Source organism: Cupressus sempervirens, chromosome 2, assembly GCF_028749045.1.
Source record: "Cupressus sempervirens isolate cs-2001-9-10 chromosome 2, ASM2874904v1, whole genome shotgun sequence".
Lineage (NCBI taxonomy): Eukaryota > Viridiplantae > Streptophyta > Pinopsida > Cupressales > Cupressaceae > Cupressus > Cupressus sempervirens.
This window is the reverse complement of record NC_143119.1, coordinates 605685954-605712650: the sequence shown is the minus strand read 5'-3', so window position 1 is coordinate 605712650 and position 26697 is coordinate 605685954. Positions and strand designations below refer to the sequence as shown.

The 26697-nt window shown below is 33.9% G+C and overlaps 1 protein-coding gene across 2 annotated transcripts in view; it reads left to right on the top strand.

Annotated features, from left to right (window-relative positions):
* Positions 1-26697, top strand: part of LOC149574846 (uncharacterized) — a 70650-nt gene that overhangs the window by 16887 nt on the left and 27066 nt on the right. For both annotated transcript variants that reach the window (XM_089814687.1, XM_089814686.1), the window contains one exon: positions 13790-13995. In XM_089814687.1, coding sequence (XP_089670813.1) covers positions 13810-13995 — 186 coding nt within the window. In that variant the 5' untranslated portion in view covers positions 13790-13809. The remainder of the gene's footprint in view (positions 1-13789; positions 13996-26697) is intronic.

Below are 26697 nucleotides of genomic sequence, written 5' to 3'. Positions count from 1 at the left end.
CTCAATTACAGCACTTGAAGATGATGGGCATAACGCTGCATTAGTGGATGGTAAAGTAATAACTTGGGCAAAGAACTCCTCAATCAAGAAAGCGAAGTTCATTGGTCAGAGAAAAGGATATTTGTATGAATTGAATTTAGAAACAAGTCGACCTATTCAAGCCTTAATTCATGAAGCTGTAGACATAAATGAAATATGGCAAAGAAGATTAAGGCATCTAAATTTCAAAACCTTATCAACTATGGAGAAGATGGTTACTGGTCTACCTAAACTAAATAAAGACCACTCAAGCATATGCAAAGGGTGTGCATTGGGTAAAAACACCAAAAGTCCATTTCATGATAGCACTGGGAAAACAAATAATGTTTTGGAATTAATTCATTCAGATTTATGTGGACTTATGTTTGTTTCTTCTCTTGGCGGATTCAAGTATTATATTTTGTTCATAGATGACTTCTCTAGGAAAACATGGCTTTACTTCTTAAAGTGCAAAGAATCAAAAGAAATTCTAAGAGATTTAAAGAATTCAAAACATTAATTGAAAACTTATCAGGACATAAACTTAAAACTCTTAGAACTGATAATGGAGGAGAATACACCTTAGATTTGTTTAAAAAGTTTTGTAAAAAAATAGGAATTAAGAGGGAGTATATCGTTCCTTATAATCTAGAACAAAACGGGGTAGCAAAAAGAAAGAATAGAACAATTATGGAAGCTGCTAGAGCTATAATATTTGATCAAAATCTAGAATTTTATTTTTGGGCAGAAGCCTCTTGTACTGCTGTCGATATTCAAAATTGAAGCCCTCACTCTTACCTTAGAGATAAAACTCCTGAAGAAGTTTTTACTAAGGTTAAACCCAATCATCTTAGGATTTTTGGGTGCCTTGTATATATCCATGTTCCAAAAGAAAAGATAATCAAGTTAGAACCCTCTAGGAGGAAAGGTATTTTTGTAGGGTATAGTGAAACCTCTAAGGCATATAGGATTTTCATACCTAGACAGAAAAGTATTGAACTTAGTAGGGATGTAATTTTTGAAGAAGATTTAGCATCCAAAAGAGCCCTAAGTTCTGAAGAATCTTCTCCTTTACCTAGTTTCGAAAGAAATAGTGTGTTTGAGTCTGCGAGGGAGAACATAGAAGAAATTGAAGATGAAATTCAAAATCTAAATCTTGGAGAAAATCAAAATTCAAAGAAAAGACCACTTTGGGCCATTAAAACAGTAGAGGAAGCACAAGACTTTGTTGCACCTTCCGGAACTGTCAAAGAAAGAAAAAGACGTAAAAGATTTTCTAGTTATATAGAAAACATAAATTATTTGTCCAAAACTAAACCAACCAATCCTTGAGATGCTATTAAACACAAAGCTTGGAAAGAAGCTATGACAGAAGAATACCAATCTATTATGAAGAATGATGTTTGAGAAATTGTTCCAAGACCTAAAGGAAAATCTAATGTTTCTTCCAAGTGGTTATTTAAAATAAAGCATGCTGCTGACAGTAGCATTGAGAAATATAAAGCTAGATTTGTAGCTAGAGGATTTTCTTAGAAAAAAGGGATTGACTATTAAGAAACTTTTGCTCTTGTCGCCAGATATACCACTATAAGAGCAGTCCTAGCAATTGCAACATCAAAGAGATGGAAAGTACATCAGATGGATGTAAAAACAACATTCCTAAATGGAAAGATTGCAGATTAAGTATATTTGAAGCAACTTGAAGGATTTGAAACTCATGATCCTAACGTTTTTGTTTGCAGGCTCAAGAAAGCTCTCTATGGGCTTAAACAAGCTCCAAGGCTTGTTACAAAAGAATTGATAAGTATCTCACCGGCTTAGGATTTTCCAAGCATGAAGCCGATCCAAATTTATATTATAAAAGAGATAAAATTAAAATGGTAATTCTAATACTGTATGTTGATGATTTACTAATAATAGGTGATGATCATCTTATAGAGCAATGCAAGAAAGATCTAATTAGAGAATTCGAAATGAAAGACTTGGAATTACTTCATTACTTCCTAGGACTGAAATTACGTGTTAGGAATAAGGTGTCTCAACCTTGGATGATTCTTATTCTTATTATTTGTTTTGTAAATGTATTTTCTGCAAATAATGTAATTAAGTATGAGTGTACATGTCTAGTTGGCATATTGATGTGTCACTCCACTTGCATGTGTTGGCATCTTGAATTGTGTAAGGAAATTATGACTGAAACGGTTATGACGGATTCCTATGACGCGTAAGAGCTATCTTTGGAATATTTAATTGTATGAAAGGAGATCATGACTAAAACAGTTATGACGGATTCCTATGACACGTAAGAGTTATCTTTGGAAGATTTAATTGTGTGTAAGAAAATCATGGCTGAAACAATTATAACGGATTCCTATGATGTGTAAGAGCTATTTTTGGAAGATGCCCTAAAAATGGAAAGCGCATTATATAAGCACTTTGAGGGCTGTAGAGAGTAGAGAGAGAGGGAGTAGTGTATTGTTGGTTGCTACTGGATATGCGTGTCCTGAAAGAGCTTGCATTGTAAGTGTGTTGTAATCTTTGAGTTGAAGATAATACATTGTGCAGGGTTTAGAGGGGTGGGGTTGTTTTACCGTAAGGTTTTTCCTCACCGGCATATCTTTGTGTTTATGTGTTATTATTTCTCTATCTATTTTCTGTATTCATGAGTGACTGCAATATTGTTGTTTACATAATATCGAATCTGAAATTGTAAGGATTTAAAATAATTTGCACAATACTTTCCTAAAGAGACTAGTGTAGGAAGTTGTTTCCGCACCTGAGTTTCCTTATAGTATGGCAAAATTCTGATAGTATCATACTTAATCAAGGGAACTATATATCAAACATTTTGAAGAGATTTGGAATGTGGAATTGCAAGTCTATGTCTTCTCTAGTGGAGACTAATCTACCTAAACTTAAAGAAGCAGCAGTAGAATCACCTTCCATAGATTCTACTCTCTACCGACAGAGGATTGGGTCCCTTATGTACTTGTAAATACAAGACTTGATATTTGCTATGTTGTTAATGCCTTAAGCCAGTTTATGTGTGAGCCAAAGGAGATTCACCCAGTTGCAGTTAAACACATTATGAGATACTTACAAGACACTCTTAATTTTGGACTCAAATATGAAAAGGTTGGCTTAGATTTGTTAATGTTTAGCATCAGTAGAAGAAATGATGCCTGTCTGATATACTAATTTGTATTTATGTTCTCAGATAAATGTTCATTGCAGTTACTTACACACACACAGACATGTATGTTGTTTGGATTAATTTAAAGTCAATAACGTTATTGGCTGAGAGAACATCGATAGACTACATTCTATATCAGCAGAAGCTAATATTATATTGTCAATGTGATATTACTGAACATTGTAAGCAGCGACAATATTACTTGTAATTACCAACTGCATTGTTTTTATGTTACATTGTGTTAACAAGTAGTTATTGGTCATGCCATCGTAGAGGCATGAATCTTCGTTGCCAAAGGCCGCGTAGAGTCATGACTCTACGGGGGTCATGACCCTTCACTGCTATATATATATTTGGGTAGTCAGATTGCTGTAGGACAATATCTATATACGACATAATAAGTCCTAGCGATCTGCACTATCATCACAGGATTATTCTAATCTCTCTTCTTCACACTTATTGCTAAGATAAGTATCATTTGCACTCTACAGTACAGATTATAAGCAGACTTCATTGAAGATCATTGTCACATCAGCAATCATAGAACAATCACCATTTGAGAATCAAATCGATTCTATAGTTATACAAGTAAGAGTATTTATTCATATTTGTTGTAATAGTTTTATCTATCAGAGCTCTATAAAACTTAACATGGTATTAGAGCCATTCTGATAAGAAAAGCTATTACTCTAAATTAAAATCTAAAATCTCAGATTTTTTAAAAAGCTAAATTATATTATCAAAATGGTGAATCATGTGAGACTAGAAGATAGGTTTGAGGGTGCATCTAATTTCTCATCATGGAAAATTAGAGTAATGATAATATTAAGGGAAATGGAATTAGAGGAATATATTGAGACAAACATATCCATGCTTGAAAATGAATCTGAGAAAGTAACATGGAAAAGACATGATAATAAAGCAATGAAAATCATAATAGATTCTATAAAAGACCATATTCTTCCATCCATATCTAGTGTCAAGACTGCATTTGAGATGTTCTCCACTGTTCGAGATACATTTGAAATCAACAATAGTAGTAGATTATTAACCCTAAAACAAGATCTACTTTATATAAAGATGAAAAATGGAGAATCTATTACTTCATACTTTCTAAGGATTACTGAACTAAAAGATTAACTTGCAACAATGGAAAATCGAGTTGATGGCAAAGAACTCAGCATGATAGCTCTAAGAGATCTTCCTCTATCATGGGAAACATTTATTTGAGGTTTAAGCTCTCGACTCGAACTCCCTAAATTTGATTTATTAAAGAATGAATGTACACAAGAGGAATCTAAATTAGTCTCAAGAGGACTAAGCACAAATCAAGAAGGAGAAATTCAAACACTTCATGTGAAAACAAATAAGAAAAGAAAATTCAAATACAACAAAAGGGAATCTAACAAATCATATAAACAACTTGATTGGTCCAAAGTTAGATGTTTTAAATGTGATAAAATTGGTCACTTACATAACTTCTATCTTGAAAAGAAGAAAATTCAAGCAGCCTTGGCAGAAATCAAAGGAGAGGGTGGAGAGAAAGAAGAAAGAGAAAACTATGCTTTTTACTTAGTCCTTTCAAATGAATTAAACTCAAATCACAACACATGGATCATAGACAATAGAGCATTTCGGCACATCACCGGTTTTAAAGACAAATTTGAAACTTTCTTTGAACAAGCCTCAGAAGAAGTTACGATTGGAGATAACTCTACTCATCCTATTAAAGGAATTGGTTCCTGTTCAATTTACCTAAATTCGGGAATTACACTACAACTCAAAAATGTTTTATATGTACTAGGAATAAAGAGAAACCTAGTTTCTATTTCTGGTCTTGCTGATCAAGGATTCAAAATCACATTTCAAGAGGACAAAGTTCTATCTTGGCCCAATAACTCTAATATCAAGAAAGCCATTTCCATTGGATTTAGAGATGGAAGTCTTTATAAACTTTGTAATAATCAAAACTTAGCTCTTAGTCATGAAACTTCAAATTACACCGAAATTTGGGATAGGAGGCTAGGTCACCTTCACTATTGTGCATTGTCATCCATAGGAAAATTTGTAAAAGGTTTACTAGGCTCAAAATTGATTACTTAAGTATTTGCAAAGGATGTGCTTTAGGCAAAAATACTAAGCAATCATTTCCTAAAAGTGTTCACAAATCCAAATCCATTCTTGAACTGATCCACACTGATCTTTGTGGCCCTATGTCTGTACCTTCCCTTAACGGGTGCTTCTTCTATGTAATTTTTATTGATGATTACTTTAGAAGAACTTGGATCTATTTTTAGAAACAAAAAGAATCAGCTGAAGTTATATCAAAATTCAAAGAGTTCAAAGCCTTAGTTGAAAATTAGTTAGGACAGAAAATCAAATTTCTAAGGTCAGACAATGGAGGTGAATACATCTCTGATATTTTTAAGAATTATTGCATTGTTGTTGGGATTAAGAGGGAGTTTTCTGTACCATATCCTCAACGGAATGGAGTTGTTGAATGTAAAAATAAATCAATTGTTGAATCTGCCAAAGCAATGATGCACGATCAAAACTCCACAGAAGCCAAATACATTGCAGCAACAATGGCCTCTTGAGAAGCAATTTTGGCTAACGAAGTTACTTGTGGGATTATTTGGGCAAGCCATGAACCCTACGATTATTTATTGTAATAATCAGAGCTCCATCAAGCTTTCGGTAAATTGACTTTTCCATGACAAGTCCAAGCATATTGAAATTCCTTATCATTATGTAAGAGATATGTTAGATAGGAATTCTGTAAAATTAGAATACATTTGCACTATAGATCAGACATTAGGCATACTCACCAAACCTCTATCTAGAGTGAAGATAGACCACTTCAGAAGAAGATTTGATATGGTTGAATTGTAATCCATTTGTATTCTTTAAATTATTAATAAAATATTTTTTTTGTCAGGCTATTGACTGTTATGAGCTCCACCATTTGTATTCATTATTTAAGAGGTGACGATCTCTGAGATAATGAACACTTGTATAAAAGACATTATGAGAGATGATGATCTCTTAGATAATGTGCTGAACACTAGAGTTCTATTGTAAGATTTAGGTGAGTTCAAGATCATATTGTGATGTAGACATTGTTATGTCTATAAGTCACAAATTGGATAAAGGAAGAATTTTATTATTCTTCGGGGTTTATCTTGTATTTTGGTAGATATAGGACTACCAGTATCTATGAGTCACAACTTGGATAAATGAAGAACTTAAATAACTCTTCAGATTTATCCTGTACATTCTATTCTTTGTAATACGATTATCACTAGTAGCAGTGATTTGTCATATTATAGATTTAGTAATATGACATTGTATCATGTGTTCTATGATACCACATGCTAAAAGGATTCAAATAGATATAGAGTATCAATTCTTGCTTGTTCATCTTTATTAATATTGTTAGATATGATATCTCTTAGTATGATTATCAAGTTAAGAGGGAGTGTTAATTTTGTAACTTGTAAGCATACTAATTTGATAACAGATCAATTTGATCTGATATGACATGAATAAATATTGAGTCCTTGCCTTGTTCTCCTTAAGATATCGACGTCTATCCTTGTGTAATAGTTTAAAGCTAATTCTAACTCCTTAGTTTATGTTTGTGTTAAACTCATTTAATTCTTGGAAAGTCGCCGACTTCTAGAGGTTAGGTATAAATGGATTTTGGAAGAGACATGTCTTTTCTAAGGACACGTCCCTTAAATTCTATATTTACAGAGGGTAAGGTTGAAGTCTAAGAGCACACAAGAAAAAAAACAAGTTTGCTCCTTAGTTAGTACTGCCCACATTCAAATCGCAGAATTAAAAGACAGAATTCTGAATTATATTTCTAATTCAATTGAAGGCAATACTTTGAAGTTATTCTCAGCAAATCATAAGAAGAGGAAGAAGATCAAATCTAGTCTATATTCAATCATAGAATTTGTAGAAACTTTACATCCAATAACATACACATGGCATTGATTTTACAAAGGAATTTGACAGTTCATGGTGTTCTTCGTGACCTTGCACTTATTGGGTTTTACATTGCTATTTTTTATGCCAAAATACTCTCTTTGGACAATTGTATTTTATTATTGCACCTTCGATGCTCAAAAGCTTATCTGACTGTTTGTCTGCTCTTCGAAATCTATGGTCATTTTTCATTTTTACCCTCTTTCCCTAATGTGGTTCTCAACCCTAGTTCAAAAAATTGAAAACATTTTGTCATTATCGATCTTGACTTGCATTTAATGGTGATTAGGTCTTTCAAACATTTGCATTTTTTGGGGCGAATTTTTTTATTTTTATTGAGGATGGCTTGATTATCAATACAACAACATGATTTACAGATGACATCTATCATCATAACATACCATAGTAACGAGACTGGCCGTAAGTTGGGCGAGTTATCCGAGTCAGCGAGTCAAGTTACCTTAGCTAGGTCAAAATGACCTGTGACCCTGGCTCGGCGGGTCAACTCAATTGACTCGGCTGACTCGGCCGGGTGACTTGGCTGACTCGCCTAGGTGACTCAGCTGACTCATCTGACTCAGTCGATTTTTAATTTTTTTGCCTTTGTAGTTACATAATTGATGTATGTTACGTATGTGATCAAATTACCTTCTATTTAATGATGTTATTGTGTCTTTAATCTTTATTCAGGAATGGTTGCATGGAATTAATTTAAATCTAAAAAACTCTCTAAATTTCAAGGGTTTTATCACTTTGCCGAGTCACTGTTGAGTCCAAGCCAGGTCACGAGTTGAGTTACCCTTGCCGAGTCTGAGCCGAGTCCGGGTCTTGTTACTTTGTAACATACAATAGAAGCAAGATCTACCAATGGATCCTACACAACCAACTATCATAACAAGAAGAAAAACGGAAACCAAATGATTTTCTAAGACCCAACCAAACCCATCCGTGCCACTTAACGATGCACACTTTGATCATCATGGATAGTCATGAAAAGTTGTTGTGATTAATAATGGTTCAAATCACCCTAGTCAGTGATATGTCAATTGCGAACTCCTTTTAGAGGCCTATTTGGCCAAACAATACGCTAGCCTATCCCACTCTCTAGGAATATGCAAAAAGGATTAAGTGTCAAAATGTCATGTCCCCATTTTAAGATATAATATTAATAATATTTAAATAAATAATGATAATAAAATCATATTTAAGTATAGAAATAAGAAATAAAAATTACGTATATAATATATTATCAAAATAATATTTAAAACAATTAAATAATTATATATTTACAATGAATAACCAAATAAATAAAATTAAATAAAAGTGAATGTTGTAAAAAGTATGTTATCTTTCTAAATAAGATTTAATAATAAATGATAATAAATATAAAATAGATAAGTAAATAAATAATATAATATAAATTTTAGGCAAGAGCCTACAACACAATGGTAAATTGTGAGCCTCTTATATGGGAGGTCTTGGGTTTGAATCTACTCAAGTTCAATAAATAATAATTGACCACAATTCATAATAATAATAAATTTTGGCTTCTATCTCTTACCAATCCAAAAGAAAATAAAATAAAAATTAACTAAATCTAATAAAAAAAGTTGAGATGTAATAAAAAGACGCGACTCTTTAAAATTAAGGTATAAAAGGGAGGAGAGTTCATTTTAAAGAGTAAGGAAGAGGAGAAGAAGAGAAGAGTTAAAGAAGGATTATTAGAAGAGGAATGAGAAGGAAACAAGTGATGTTTTTTTCAAATATTTTCAATGATGAAAGGATGTGACTCTTTGAAAGGGTTATAGTAATGAATAGTCGCGACTCTTTAAAAATATTTTAACTATGAAGAGTTGTGACTTTTCAAAGGATTCTGATTATGAAAGGTTGTGACTTTTTTATAATATTGTGATTATAAAGTGTTGTAACTTTTTGGTAGTATTGTGATTATGAAGTGTTGTGATTTTTCAAAAGATTTTGATTATGAAGTGTTATGACTTTTCCAAAGGATTGTGATTATGAAGGATTGTGATTTTTCAAAAGATTGTGATTATGAAGGTTTGCAACTCTTTGAAAAAGGACACGAATGATAAATAAAATATGGGAGGATTTAAAAACAATTATGCCTAAGAGAGTTGAACTACATCAGAGTAGAGAAATTAAAGAAACTAAACTAATATATGTTGAATGTTGGGATTTGAAGTAATATTTATTCTATGAAGGATTATAAAATGAAAAACTAAAGGGAACCAGATGCATGTTCATTTGATATGTTATTTCATAAATAAATATGAATCATTTGGTAGATAAAATTATCAAGATCAAGGATTGAGATGACAACTTTATAGTTCTCATAGAGATCAAGTAAGAACTTGGTAGAGGGCATTCATTAGAATGTTGAGTTTCTTTTAAGAGAACTCAAATATTAGAGGACATTCTTGATTGAATGTCAGGATTCCGAATTGGAACCCAGAGAGAGATTTGTAGAGAATCTCTTAGAGACAATATATATTGTTGTGGTCAAACATATGCATATGTCAGAGATAAGAGACTTGGTTAGAGGTGGGATTGCTACCAAGTAGTGTTACCAGAGATCCCAAAGAGGCCTAAAGAACACGTTCATTATATGATAATTCCCTAATCAAGATATAATTCTTACCAGAGGGGTAGATGGTTTGAGAAGGATCTCTTCCGAAGGATTTTAGGAAGAGTAGTATGGGTAGTATTTAGATTAATATTTACTTAATCCAATATTATTAATGTGTTTCACATACAATTTTTGTATATTATATTGACAAATGGTTGCAGATTACAACACTCAAATTTAATCTGGAAGAGGGGACATTACACAAAATTTATGGCTCGACAAAGAATTTTGTTGAAGGTTGCATTAAGTCTCCAGGGGGTTTCTTGGGAATTCCTTTTATTCAACAAGGAGACAAGATCACAGAGTCAGTTTGACAATTGACTTTTCTCCATCCCTTTCCATAGGTTTTATCCAGAGCCTTTAGAAGCATGGTAGCACCCATGCTTCTATGTAATTATTTGACTAGATGCCCATAAATATGGGAAATAGTAAATGAACTGAAACCTCATTGGCCCTACCAACACCACTTGGTAATTACAATAGTTGGATTCCTATGGAGGAAACATCAATGTTAAGTTGAAGGAAATCCTTAAGAGATGGAAGCCATTTACCATTGTTATTCATGTTCTTAGATGTTTGAGCTTTAAACCAGTCAAAGAGGAAGGGGAAAGTATTACAATAATAGATACGTTTCTATTATTAGTTAATGGTTATCTAATGTAAATATTATAATGTTTCTAATATTAGTTAGTCTATAGTTATCTGTTAGTGTTTTTTAGCTTTCTTGTAGCTAGAATAAAATGTTTCTATTCTTTATGATCATTTCCTAAGGAAACATCATTTTATTCTTTTGTATATATTGACCTCTCGGTCTCTATTAATATCAAGCAAATATTTACCCATTACTTCGTAATATGGTATTAGAGCCACTTCTTTAAATTTTTTCGAAAATCATAATTTCTTTTCCAAAATTATTAGACCCTATTTTCAAAACTATTTTTCTGAAATATTTTCTTCGAACTAGGGTTTGTCTGAGAATATTGACCATTAATATTCACGTTTTTTTTGGCTGTTTTTGAAAAAACCTGACTGTTTCTAGACATTTTCGTCCATTTTTCCTGCACGTCTAGGGCTGGGAGCGACGCCAAGGGTTTCTTAAAACCCTCAGTAACAGATTCACACATAGAAATTGTGTTTTTTGTTGCAAATTTGCCATTGAATTCAAGCTTTTTTCAGCCTAGGATGTTTCTATTCAAAACCCTAATTGTTGGGTTCGGCCCAATTTTTTTCTTCTAATCACAGATTCTTGGTGTGTTTTTCGAGAGCTCAATTGGGTTGTCAGATTTGGGTCCCTCGATTTTCATGCCTCAATTTTTGAGCTGGCGGATCTAGAAACTGACAACATATTCTTTTTGGGTTTTTCAAGCTCTCTTATGGGTACCCCTTCAATTTTTTGGGTCTTCCATTTTGCCTCGAAGTATGTGCCTTCACAAATTTTCACGCTTTTCATTGAAAAATTTGCTTATGGTATCTCTAACTAATATTTTGCTCGAGAGCAATTCAAAATTCAATAGTTGGAGTTATGACACTTCGAAGCAGGGGATAATAGCAATTTTTGAAAATCATAATGCTGATAAGATTGTTTAGGGTCTTATACAACATCTGATTGCTCTAGTACTGATCATGATACATGGGATCTGAATAATCAGGAGGCGGTGATGCTTCTCAAATTATTCGTAGCTAATGATCAACTCTCTCAGATTCCATCCGACAAGACGAGTGTCGAGATATGGGCACATCTCAAGAATCTTCATGAGACTTCTGACAAAAGGAGAGCTTTCTTTTTGAAGAACATTTTGTTTTCTATTTTCATGGATGAGCAAACATCGCTCCAGGCTCACTCGAATAGGATTTTGGAAATTTGTGATTAGTTGCTTGCCATTGGTCGCAAGATGGAGTAAGAGGACATTGTGGTTATCACTTTCCAAAGTTTACCCAAGTCTTATGAGCATTTTATTAATACTCTCAACATCACGTCTTTTGGTGTTGATTTGAAATTCACAAATCTTTGCACACTTCTGCTTCAACAAGTACGGTGGCAATTTAAGCTTCACCTCCTTAGAGCAAGCCTTTGCTGCTCTATCCTTTTAGAAGGATAAATGCAAGTCTCAACAGTCTTCTCAGCAGAAATCCTCTACTCCAGATTCAGAAGGCTCCCAGAAGAAGAACATTTAATGCAACTATTGCCACAAGTTTGGTCACATGAAGGTTGAATGTCAGAAACACTTAGCTGCCCAATCTAAGCAATCGGGTTCACAACCCAAAGCGAATAGTGCAGAGTACACTGAGTAGAGAATCTGCCTTTTACGCCTTCATGGTTAAAATACCTGCAGATCATGTGAAGGCCTGGTACATTGATTCAGGTGCCTCTTGTCATTTCACCTAGCATAGAGACTTGTTCACTGACTACCAACCTTATTCAAATTTTGTTATTTTTGGTGGTGGAGAAGAGTACACCATTGTTAGCAAAAGCAACATTTAGATTCAGTTTGTTGGGAGGAATCACATTTTCCTCGATGTGTACTACGCTCCAAGGATGGAACTAAATCTACTCTTAGTCAGTTGCTGCGATATTCTCCACAGTTGGATTTCACCTTCAGTTCACATTAGTGTACCATCACTGATAGGGTGACTTAGTCTATTGTTGCAGTGGGTCTTGAGGATCATGGACTTTTCCGACTTACTGATTTTAGTGATTCTCAGGACATAGCTATGGCTGCTCGACGTTCTTTTGTTAGCATACTTTGGCATCAACAATATGGGCACTTAAATGTGCATTATCTCTCTCAGCTTGCTTGGGATGAGCTTGTCCTTGGTTTGCCAGAGATTCAGACTGCAGACATAGACAACTCCGAGTGTTTAACAACATGGAGATTAGAAGAGGTAAGAGAGTCACCCATACTGAATTTTGCCTAAATATTCTTTTTAATCATTCTTTTGAATTTGAGACAAACTTGACGACTCTACAATGACGCTTTTGAAAGAACACCTATTTTTCTCTAGCCAAATCTTTTAAAATATAAAAGATGAACCAATGTCCAATGCAAACAAAAGTAATGATGCAGATTCAGGAGACAACCTATATTGTTTAAAAAATTAAACAAGTAGCATAAATAATAGGTCTATTCCATGGGTTCTACCAAATATTCAAGATTTCCTTGGAGAAAGGACATTGAAAAGGTAGATGGGTAGAGTATTCCTCATTATTGCCACAAAGAACACCTATAGAAGGTATTTGGAAAATTCTCTTTGGATTGTCTCGAGTTAGGTATTTATTGTATGTTTGAAGCTATAAGAAGACATTGCAGTTGGGCCATCCAAATTTGTTTACACCAAATAAACTCCATATTCCTTGCTCTTTGTATTACAGGGGTTTGAGATCCAAGAGAAACTGAATGAGCTCTTGGTCATTCATGGCCCCAAGCAAGAATATCCGAATCCCTCAAAGAAGAACATGGTCTCTTATCCAAAATTGATGCCAAAACTCACGTTCCTCCAAGGAATCTTCATCAAGCGCCTCCAATGTGCCTTCCACTTTTGAATTAAGTACTTCTAAGAGAAATGGAATATTTAAAATTGTCAACCATACACCAACCCTCAGCAAAAATGATGTTGCAGGGAGAATGGAGATGGGGAAAGGATAAGAAAATAGTTGGTTAATTTTCACAGAATTCATCCCAAAAACCAGGCATTGTTGCCTTTGTTAGTTATCCAAATGAGACCCTTCTTTATAAGTGAAGCCTTTACTGCATTTTAGATCAAGGAGCCTATTCCACTTAACTCCATCAGCATTGCATTACTGTTTTTCTATATGATCTGATTGTCATCTTGTCATTATTGTAATGAATTACTTTATCTGTTGATATTGAACTTAGCAAGATATGAAGTCTTAAACCTATAGTTGCACATTAAACAATTTTTTTTACAAAATACTGCAGGTGTGTTTAGAGAGGACAAGATGCACAAAGATCAGATTTTGAAGTTGGCCAAGGGCTTTCGAGGAAGGGCCAAGAATTGCATACGCATTGCTAGAGAGCGTGTGGAGAAAGCCCTTCAGTACTCCTACAGAGATCGCCGAAACAAGAAACGTGACATGCGTGGCCTCTGGATTCAGAGGATTAATGCTGGAACACGCATGTATGGGGTAATTTACAGCGACACCTTTCTTCTTAAACTTATAGACTTGTTTAGTGGTATTTGAATGTTTTGGAATAATGCCAAGGTTTATTAATTTACCAGAGAATCTGCTAAACCAATTTTTTTTTGGAAAGAATGCATAGTAACAAGTTACAACAGAGCCGTATATTAAAATTTAAAGGGCATACAAAACATTTTGTATTGTCTCATTGGATTTGTGAACTTTTCTCAAAATAAAATTTTCCCTTGAAGCTTTGTAGTTGATATTCTCTCTCTCTCCGCAAATGCACACACATCCCATATCTCTCTCCCAAAACATAAACAAGACCGATTGATGCAATAAGATTACAAATGATTTCCTACACTAACAGAAATTTTATAATGTTGGTTTCTCGTATCAGGGAAGAATTTTCCATACAGTTAACTGCTTTTATATCTCTGAAATCAATCTAACCTAGGTTAACATTCTAATAATTATCATTCAATGTCCATGTGCTGTTGATTTCTGCAGAAGTTTCCAAGTAATGCAGCTGTTCTGAAGTTTTTCTGAGAAATCAAGGATATTTAATTTAAGGACCATCAAACTGTGTTCCTGCATATTTATTTTATGAGTTGTGTTCGTCCCTCCTCAAGGTCTGATTCATAGTTCACAGACTCAAAGAGTACTCGGCATTTACTGCACTAACATATTTAGTATTTACCCATGTCTTTGTGTCTAGAAAAAACGTGAGAGTTAAATTTGGGAAACTCAGAGAGTACTTACAGAGTTTGAATACTATGATCTGAATGATATGATCCTTGTTAAGCTTTGAAGAAATTTCAATTTGGTTTGTCTTCTCTACAGTGATTTCATTTATGACTATCATTGGCAGATTGTCAATATGGTTTCCAAAATAGTTTTTTGTCAGGCAGAAGGTCATTCTCAGTGGGATTCTCCCTTTGGAACTTTAAAAATGTCCAATTGCTATGAAGGCAGTAAGGACATCAAGTAATTGATAGGTAATATTCATAGGTCTTGGACTAGGATAGTGGTATTATATAGGCTTTTGGAAATCCAAATCCAACTGGTTGTGTATTAGAGGAGTTTTGTTGAATTTGTTGGGTACTTTGCGGACTTGTCAAGTCATGGAGTGGGCCTATTTAAACAAGGCCTTGGGACTTTGGCCATGTCCAGGCAAGTCTGATCAGATGTGCGGGACTCACCGAGCCAATGATGAGACTAGCCAACTCATGTAAGTGCAAATCAGAAAATGAAAAAGCAAAAACCACTAAGGAACTGTAAAATATACAAAATAGCACTTACACTCAAAAAGCCATTCATATAATTTGGAAGCAAAAAAAGGACAAAAAAGGACCATTAAAGCAATTCTACACCCATTGAATCAAATAACAATACATTGGCAACAGACGTTGAATGAAATGAGCTTGAACAGGTTTGTAGCAGGACAAAAGAAACCCACGTCAAGGAGGAGCCCGCTGTCAATATTAAGTAGATCATCATAAATTTGGAGCAGCCAATTGTCCATCTCTTCAAATTGGAAGAGGCATTTTAAATCTTTTCTTTCTGTTTTCTTCTTTTATCTGGTATATAGTTTGCATTTGTCAAATATTTTATGGGAAAATGCAATAAACCTAATCAAGTTAACCTATTTAATTTACACCACTATTCACCTTGTCAATAGGAGAAATATATTATAATACATAAGTAATTCCTAACAACTCCATATATAAGTTTTAATTCCTCACCCATATTTTTCAATATATTAATAATATTACACAAATATTAATATCATTAATACATAAATAAATATAATAACCAATAACTATATTTTACGAATAAAATTATATCAACTAAACATTATCAACATTATTAAATAAGACATCATAAACAGACAAATATTATTTACTATTCTTTTAAACTATAGTCACATTAAAAATATGTAAATAATATCAAACGACATGTTAATAATATAACAAATAATATAAAAAATACAATTAGAAGCAAAAAGCCAAATGCATGGGGTTGCACCATTTCAAGAAATAGATATTAATATTACCGAACATAAGCAGCAGAAAAGGGGACATTATTCCATTCGAGAGAAATAAGGAAAGACATACATAAAAAGTTAAAAAGATTCCTCTTATACAAAGGAAAAAGGATAAAAAGTATTAAATTCGTTTCCACTTTTTAAGGAGTAAAGTGAGGAGAGCAAGGGAGCACATAAGAATCATCTATAAGTTATGTACATTTATTCATTTCTACATAAAATTAATCAAGTTGAATTGATTGATTTAGCGATATTATAAATATATATAAAGAATATTATAATGGATGTCTATTTCATTCTAATTATAAAAAATATTTAACAAATATTAATGGATATTAGATAAATATTAATTTCTACCTAACAAATATGAAAGGGCTATTAAAAATTACATAAGATATTTAAGAATGAATGGTATATATATTACTATATATGAGTAAAAGCAATTTCTTATTCTAAAATGATATTTTATTTATTCATCAAGGAAAGATTATAAGTAGATAATGTTTATTGAAATAAATTAATATTTCAAAAAGGACCTTAAAGAGTTTTTAACTTTTTTATGATGAAGGATCACAAACTTCTTGTATCAGTATTAGAGATGGGATTTCTCCCATTTGGTTAACAAGTAGAGTGCAAACTTCTTGTATCAGTATCAGAGATGGGTCTTCTCCCATTTGGCTGACATAATGAAGTAGATTACGAACTCTTAGTGCCAGTATTAGAGATGGGTATAAAAATCTGTTTGGGTATCATAGATGGGAGTAATACCTGTTTGACCAAATACTATTTAATGGAAACAATCTCTATAATGTTGGTATGCAAGAATTATCTCCATCTGACCAACATGCTTGAGGAAGTATAATGGTAAGAATATTCTGATTATGTCAACATATGCATATGTGAACCTTAAGGGGTGTACTCTAGAGAAGATGGTTGAATAACTAAGGGTTAGGAAACCCGATCTAGAGACGTCTTTAAGGTTGGGGTTAAGTTAGAAGGGTAGAATAGTATAAATATATTTATTTTTTATTATGATTCTAACATTTATTTTGTAGGTATTAATTGTCTCAAGCTAACCCCAATAGCGAGGACATTACAAAAAAGAAGAGAGCTTACCTCTAGTTTTGTTTTCTTCCATAACTGTTTTCTCTCTCTTTTCTTTCACAAATCCTAAATGTTCCTTTTTTCTGATTTTTAAAGTTGTTTTCTGTTTGGAAACAAGAATTATTTTTACCTTTCTTCACCACTTGCAACTATAACTTCTTATAATGTCAGCACTATTAAAGTTGTAGTTTCAGTTGGATAAATTCAATCTGAGATATATTGTTGTCATTGGTAAATCATCATTTTCTATATATACATATTCATGTAATAATAATATATATTATTATATATATTATAGTAAATAATATATATATATACATATATATACACATATATATTATACAGATTTTTATTATTAATTATATAAATTAAATGATGATTAAACCTTAGAGACATGTCTCCTCTCATATTTATATGAGATCCAAACCTGCATTTGGAACATATCAATTACAATGGTCATATTATTACATTTGCAAAAAAGATCTATGTTACTCAACATGGTACCAGAGCAAGGTTTCTTACCAAACCCTCTAGAAGATTCATAGAACTTGAATATGGCCTACGTTCCATTGTCCAACCAACAAACTTTGCAAAGAAATCATCCCACCATTTCAAGTATTGAAGTATATTGCAGAAGTCTCTGTGCAACTCAATATTCATAATATTAAGTGTCGGACATTTCTTGTATATAGCAAGGAGGTCCTATGTGCTTAGAAAATAAATAAAAAATCGAAGAAGGGGATAAAGCCAGTGTCTGGACATTACATAAAAGCTTCGCTGTCTTCCTATTAAAATTATAAAGTTTTGAATATTCTAATAATTCTGAAACTCGATTCATTGAGTTTGTATAGTTTACTACAGTGCGGGCCTGATTTGTATTTTATATTTTAAGGCATATTTTATGAAATGATACATTATATATATATATATATATATATATATATATATATATATATATATCATATATATTAATATATGTATGTATTTGCAGATGTCCAGAGATATTTGACACACTTGATTAAATCATAGACTATGAATATTTCGCACCAAGTGATGATAGAAGTTTATAAAATTAAAAAAAGAAAAAATTCATGCCGACTTTTTAGTAGTTGAACATTATTTGAAATATAGGGACAAAAGATGTGAAATGCCATAAGAAAAATAAAATAAAAATATCTACTCGGTTTTTGTAGGGGAAATAAATGACTAGAGGTGACTTCAATTAGTCAAATGGAAGATGACCTCCATTCCAACTCCTTTGTGGAGCCTTCTCCAATTAGTGTAAAAGGGATTTGTACATGGAAATGCTGAAAAAAATCTTCTTACATTGAAGCGCAATTCCTTTTCGAGATAGTATTTGAAGTATTCTACAATCAAAGGTTAGGAAGATTTTTTGAGAATTCTTCCCAAGATCATTATTCCTTAAGGGGTGCACTCTAGAGAAGACTTCCCAAGATCATTATTTAAAGGGAGATTTCTTGAGGTGCAATAGTTTGTGAATGGTATATTCTCTATGAGGAGAAGTTCTAAGTGAAACTCCTTGTAATGCATTCTTCTCTGACAGAGAAAATTAAGCTAAAAGCCTTTGCACCACCCTTTGACTGGCTCACGGTGGTTACTATTTCACATATGATATGTAATGAAAGGTGATTATCTTTCATTGACATATATAAACAAGAGGTAACCATTGTAAGGTGACAATCTTATAAATGGTAGATCTGTTATCATGACAAACTTCATTGAGTAGTTGTCCTAGAGTGCTGGAAGTCATGATTACGAATGTATCAACTAGAAAGTAACTATTGTAAAGTGACGACCTTATCAATAGTTGACCTATCTGCTAACACCAAAATGTGTTGGAGCAAGTGTTATCATGGTTCTTTGGGCTGGATTTTGGTAGACACCTTGATAACCAACTCATCATGGTTTTTCAGGCTGGATTTTACCAGACACCATGAAAATCAATTTGTTATGGTTCTTTGGGCTTGATCTTGTTAGACACCATAACTTAAATCTATCATAGACCACACTTAAGGTGGTGTTCAAATCTTGTATTATAATTGTTGTAATTCTCTTCTTGCTAATGAGGGAGTGTTGAGAAATTTAGCCTCATAGCGAATTGAAGCAAATTCCATATGTAATATATGCTAATATATATATGTGTGTTGATGGATTCATGTTGATATCCTTATATATGTCATTCTAGGAATATCATATTGAGATGATATCTCTTCATATACTTGAGAGCACAAGGTGCTCTACAAATCCTCCCTAGCTAAGAGGGAGTGTTAAAGTTGTAGCTTCAGTCGGATACATTAGATCTGAGGTACATTGTTGTTATTGGTAAATCATCATTTTCTATATATACGTATTCATGTAATAATAATATATATATTATTATATATATTATAATAAATATTATTATATATTATATAATACATATATATTATACAATTTTTTGTTATTAATTATATAAATTAAATGATGATTAAACCTTAGAGACATGTCTCATCTCCTTTCGTATTTACATGAGATGCAAATTTGCATTTGGAACATATCAATTACAATGGCCATAATATTACATTTGCAAAAAAGATCCATGTTACTCAACAATAATATATATATATATATATATATATATATATATATATATATATATATATATATATATATATATATATTATTATTACATGAATACATATATATAGAAAATGATGATTTACCAATAACAACAATGTATCTTAGATTGAATTTATCGGACTGAAGCTACAACTTTAACACTCTTAGCTAGAGAGGATTTGTAGGACACCTTGTGCTCTCAAGTATATGAAGAGATATCGTCTCAGTATGATATTCTTGGAATGACATATACAAGGATATAAAAATAAATCCATCAACACACACACACACACACACACACACATATTAACATATATTACATATGGAATTTGCTTCAATTCACTTTGAGGCTAAATTTCTCAATAAACACTTATTAGAAAGGAACAAAGTTAGAAATGTTCCACAATAAAGGATAAGAATGGGAAGCTAGTTTTCAATTATGTGAATTGAAAATTAGTATGTGATATTAATTGTATCAAATATTACTTTGTAAACATATTTGATTGAGATGTTTTTGTGCACACAAGCGCCAGTTGATTCTTTGCACGAGGTGGAAACTCTTATACAATCCTTTCATGAGTAAATGACCAAAAAAAGATGCAAATAGAAGCAATGGTATCCATAGGGAAAGGTTTAAAAAATTCTTTTACTTTTGCATTTCCTTTATTCCTCTTAACTTCAAGCACTAACACTAGTGTTGGGCATAGGGTCCATGAATCCAGATTGTATTTGTATATTGTACCACACTATGGTAGGTTCATAATTGTTGCTTGAGACTAGGGGTCAGAATATAATTATCCATCAAGTATTGAGGAGTGTAGTCAAAGACATTTGTTTCTATTGTTTGATTCCATTTCACAAAGCCAAGTAATTAGTTGTTATTTAAAAAAAATATATTTCTTGATTAATTAATGCCACTTGAGTTTTTAAATATAAAGGATTTTTGAATATAGATTTTGAAATTTAGACTTCTTTTTGAAATTTTCTTTTCTTTAGGTCTATTAGCATAATTCAACAAATACTATTTTTGCTGTTGCGATTAGGTATGCTTAGAATTGTTTTACTTGCATGTGGTACACTCCTTGATGAATCACAACACATAATCCTTGAGGCCCTTTCATGGGAACCTCTCATATTTGCCAATATGTCTTGAAGTGTTTGAGGTGTTCCACAAGTGGTGGCACATGAACCACCCTCAAGATCTCATACATGACGTGAGAACCAAGAAGATTTTTTCTTGTTGTAGATGACATCATCCACCACCTTGTACCTTTCATCGTGAATCTATTCATCCATCAATTGGAAAGGAAAGGTATTCTTGGAGTACAAAACCAAAAAGTGAGCCCTCCAATCAGCCAATACTTGGAATGAAGAACATATGCTAGATCTTCTGGATAAAGTATCAATGACCACATTCTTGTTTCCCTTCACATATTGATGTCAAAATCATTGACTTGAATCTTGCTCATTCGCTTCTGTTGCCTCTTCATCAAATCCTTTTGCTTCAAGAAGTACTACAGGTTGTTGTGGTTTGTCCTAACCACAAACTTCCTTCTAACCAAGTATTGCCTAAACTTGGACAATGCGTGCATGATCATGAGCAGACCCTTGTGATAGATTAAATACAATCTCTTAGTCTTCCTAAGTTTCCAACTCTCAAATGCAATGGGTTGACAATTCAGCATCAGCATTGCTCTAATTCCTTCCCTTGATGTGTTTCCTTCGAGGACAAATGGTTGAGAGAAGGTAAGCAATGCAAAGACTGGGCACATACTCTCACCCGACTTATTGAGTACATGTTGTGCCTCCTTTGCCCAATTGAAGTATCCCTCTTAACAAGGTTGGTCAATGGAGATCCAAGCCTGAGAATCCCCGCATGAATCTCTTGTAGTAGCTATATAGACCAAAGGATCTGCACAACTCTGTGAGTGTCCTCGGGGGTGGCCAATAAAGAATGGCTTGTATCTCCTAATGCACTTGCACTCTTTGTACACTAGTGATGTGGCCTAATTATAAAATATCTACCATGCCAAACTCAAACTTAGACCTCTTCGTAAACAATGACTGTACCTCCATGATCTCTAGAACCTTGTCCAAGTGCCTTAAATGTTCCTCCCACATTTTGGTGTATATGAGTATGTCATCAAAAGAATACCAATAGAAACTTTTGCAACTGCTTGTTGAAAATATGGTTTGTGCAATATTGGAAAGTAGCAAACACATTTGTCAATCCAAAAGGCATGACCAAGAACTCATAGTGACCATAGTGGCATAAGAATCTGTCTTCTGAACAACTTGCTCCGTTACACAAATTTTGTGGTATCGAGATATGAGATTAATCTTTGAGAAGTAGACTGTCCCATGTAGCTCATCCGACAACTCACCATCTGTGAGATGGGGTACTGATTCTTGATTGTCCTCTTGTTTAGTGCCTGATAGTTGATAACTTGATACACAGCCTTAGAGTCCCATCCTTCTTCATCAAGACCATTGAAGATGTAAAAGGGCTTGAGCTAGGTTTGATGTGCCACATGTATTGAATCTCTTGAATCGCCTCTCATCCTTAAACTTCTTGGGATGACAATATGGAGTTGTAATGATTGATTTGGCTTGCTCCTCCATCTCTCATGTACTCAAAGCCTTTGTCTTGTGGTACCCCTAGGTAAATGTCACTGAAAACCAAACAACACCTTCCCAAAACTGTTTGTAGCTCATCATTGTAGTAATTTGTATGCTTGCCAACCAAAAGTTTGGATGATACAAAGCATTGTGCTACCCATACCACATCATCATGCCTGATAAGCGCTTCCATGTGCTTGGACAAAACCAGTCAAGGCTCTCCATAAAACATTCCTTGCAAAACCACCTTTCTTCCCATCAACCTTGAATTAGAACTCTAACACTTGAAGCTTTGGGTGTATTTGTCAAGAGTCTCCATTTACTGAATGCCCATAATGAGATTTGTATCATTGAAATCCACCATGACGAAGTTATCTATGACTATGTAGTTCCCGATGGTGATGCTCATCTATGGCATCACCAAAGATGAGACCATTTAAGAGAGACTTACAGTCAACAAGCAGCTAATGGTTTGGTCTAAGCGAGCTCACAAAATATGCATCCAAATTATCTTTCATTCAACTGATCATTACTTCTAATCAATATAAAATAAAATTCTAAAATTATTTTCCATTCAACTAATCAGTACTCCTAATAAATATGAAATAAAATTCTAATCTAAGTGAGGAAATTTAGAAACCATCCAATATTTCAAAAAGATGTAATCCGCCATGAAGACAAACAATGAATTATGAACAAACTTGACGATAGCAACAATCTCAACAAGTCTCTCCCTTCTTACAAATGATGATTCCTTGCCTTTAATAGTAGTTCAATTACTGTAAGTGGCTTTGACCAGTTCAGAATTAAGGGCCAACACTATGACAACAAAGCCCTACGATAACTACTATAAGAATACTTTTAGTATCCTAGGTTCTTTCTATATTTAGCTTGTACTTCTAGAACCTTAATGGCCATTTAGACTTTATTATTAGTTCCCTTAATCAGTTCGATTTCTAGATGTCGTCTTGATTTAGACAACATTGCTTTTTATTTAATGATTTTTATAGCATTTGTAAACTCTGTTTAAGAGCGTATTGTTAATACAATCAATTATGTTTCTTAAAAGATTCTCGATATTAGAGAAATTTTTCTAGGAGATTAACTTTTCTATAATTCATGTTTAGAAAACATGTGAGGAAACATAAATCAAATTCATGCTATTAGAGAGGGAGCTCATCTGGGTATGACTCCCTTATGGAAGGGTTCCAATAATTTCTTCCTAAAACTTTTTCTGTTGGGTTTTAATAATTTTCCTCAAATTATTCATTAAATTTCTTATTTTTTCCCCTTAAAAAACTTTAAATGGTTTTAATGATTTCGCTCCTTAAATTTTTTTGGGTTTATAATTTTTTTCTCAAAAATTAAGAGTTTGCTGTTTCCTTAAAAAGCTAAAACAAGGTCTTGTATGCTAATTTGTGTCATAGATTTTGTGCCAGCTATCTATTTGATTTTGGTTGAATATTTTCCTAAATGTTTCTAGTTTCTACAATATGCCAAGTTCGTGTGGGATTTTATCACAAGTGGTCTTGTTTTTGGGTTTTTACCTTTTTTGTTCCCCAAAAAATAATGCTTTGTTCACTTAAAATTATGGTATCTTACAATTTGTTTTTGTAATACCCCCAATTTGGAACCTAAAAAAATGATTTATGATTTTAACAAGTTATAATTAAAGACTGAAACTTATTCAATATTTATTGTTGGTAAAGTGACATAATTTAATATTGAAATTGGTTCCCATGATTCAATTTACTTGTTATGCATAAAAGACAACAAGAGTCTTTGCTCAAACTATGGAATTAATGAGTAGTTACCTTCAGGCTATTGAAGGTACAAAGGAAAGACAAACAAGTCAAGATTCAGTATGAGGATGTCTCATATACATAGATTGATAAATATGACAGAAGGTGTTATGTAATACAAAGCCTATTGATGAAAAACATGTATTGTATGATATAGAGCCTTCACCATCGACAACTTGAATATCAACTAATTCAGGGAATGGACAACAAGTACCAATCTTCGATAATGTGCGTATACAAACAGTTGAAGATTCAAACCATATATATCGTCATCAATTAATTAGAAAACTCGACCATATTACATATCAAAGTTTAACATGGAAGGCTATCTACCCAAACTAGTTCCATATTTGAGGATATCGGTGAATGGCAAATAGGGTTTACAAGTAGCATGTTTTGCAAACATTGGCTTTGATGGGAGTGTTTGCATATTTGTCCACAAATTGGAAATGTGTTGTAAATAAGACATAAGCGTAAGTGGTCTATGTCGTATGATCATACCCATTGAACTTTCGACAACATGGCTTCCCAGGGCAATAGTAATAAGAAGACCATGAGCAATGTTTATTGATACAAGGATGTATTGTTCCTTGTTATCAGTTTGAATTTTGCAGAGAAGAAAATCGATGGTTATGTGCTTAGGATTGGTCCCGTACGGATGAGGAAGTGCCTGGAGTGCAGTGACAGAAGCCGTACGGTGACTATATGTTGCTTGTAGCAGTCCGTAGGGGAGTTAACAAGAGTGCAAGATTCTTAGTAGGAAACTAAGTCCGTATGGTGAGTAGGTGGGCCACAGAAGACCGTACGGCCTATTGCCGTATGGTGGTATGTTTGCCGAAGGGAATGAGGAGGTGGCCGTACGGTAGATCACAAATGATCGTACGGGAACCACAAATCTAGCCGTACGCTGCACTATTATTATATTATGAATTGTGAATTATGAAGCGGGGCCAAATACAACACAGAGGAGCCGTACGGGCATGAGGAGAAAGAGTGAACGATGGAGGCCGTACAGTAACATTCCAGGAGGCAATTATCAATGCAAACTAATTGATAATCAATAGTTCAGTTGCAAGAAAACTTACCCAATTTGCACATGCAGAGACTAAGCATTCACCAACAGGAACAAAGATGAAATTTAGCCTTTAGATTGCCCAAAACAGACTAGGGACACAATCGAAATAGGGTGAGGGTTTTGTTCCCACCGAAACCGAGCGAGCCAAATAGGGAAGGTCTTTCACTTCCGAAATGGCGAACAAATTCCGAACTCCAACAGGAATCCGCAGTACAGAGAAAATATGATCCAAAAACATACCTATCGACTACTACGAGCCGTGCTTAAATACCCATCGGAAAAAGCTTTCCGAGGGTGTACAAAGATTAGCCGACGGTGACACAAACTACTATGACAAAATTAAATTTAGGTCTGAGTTAATTTAAACAATTGGCCCGTTACACAAAAAAATAATTAAATACATTTATTTCTGTTCGAGAACATTACAGTCCTCCCGTCCTGAAATTTGCTTGTCCTCAAGCAAATGCAGTTCCGGATGTTGAAGGATGTGCTCGCCTTCCCACGTTGCATCGTCTAGCGATAGATGTCACCAACGTACTAGGTATTCTCTCACCGTTCAGTTACGCAAGACTTTTTCGCGTACTTCGAGAATCTCAACAGGTTCCAAGATGAGTTTCCCCTCCTCATTGAGTGGTGGAAGATTTGTAGTGACGAAGATGTTTTGCTCGATAGCCTTCTTCAGACAAGAAACATGGAAGACATTATGAATGTGACTACCTTTAGGAAGCTCCAGTTCGTACGCTACCTCACCAATGCGACGGATCACGCGGTAGGGACCATAAAATCGGGGCTTTAGTTTCTCCTTCCTTGTTCCCTTCAGTGAGGACTGTTGATAAGGTTGTAGTCGAAGATAGACCAAATCCCCCACTTCAAAACTCCTCTCTAATCGATGTTTGTCGGCATATACCTTTTGTCGGTTTTGTGCCTGCTGCAGGTTTTCTTTCAAACTCTTTAGAATGTCCTGTCCTTCTTGAAGCCAATCCTTCGCCTTTGGAGCGCGATTGTCGCTCAACACTGTATCAAGGAAAGAGAGTGGTTCGTGCCCGTACAGAGCCTTGAACGGCGTCATTTCGATCGACATGTGATAAGTGGTATTGTAGCAGTATTCTCCGAGGTGGATCCATTTCACCCACGCGCGTTGTCGCGCCGAGATGTAGTTCTGTAGATAACCTTCGAGCCATTTGTTCACAATTTCAGTTTGGCCTTCTATCTGTGGGTGGTAACTTGTGCTCGGTGATATCTCAGTTCCTGCCATCCGAAACAGTTCTGTCCAGAAGATACTAATGAAGCGTCTATCTTGGTCACTAACGATGTTTCGGGGTAACCCGTGTAGGCAGAAGACTTCTCTGAAAAATAGATCGGCGATCTGTGCAGCTTGAAGGTCCGAAGGGATGGCGAAGAAGTGAGCATACTTTGTCAATCGGTCAACTACCACGAAGATG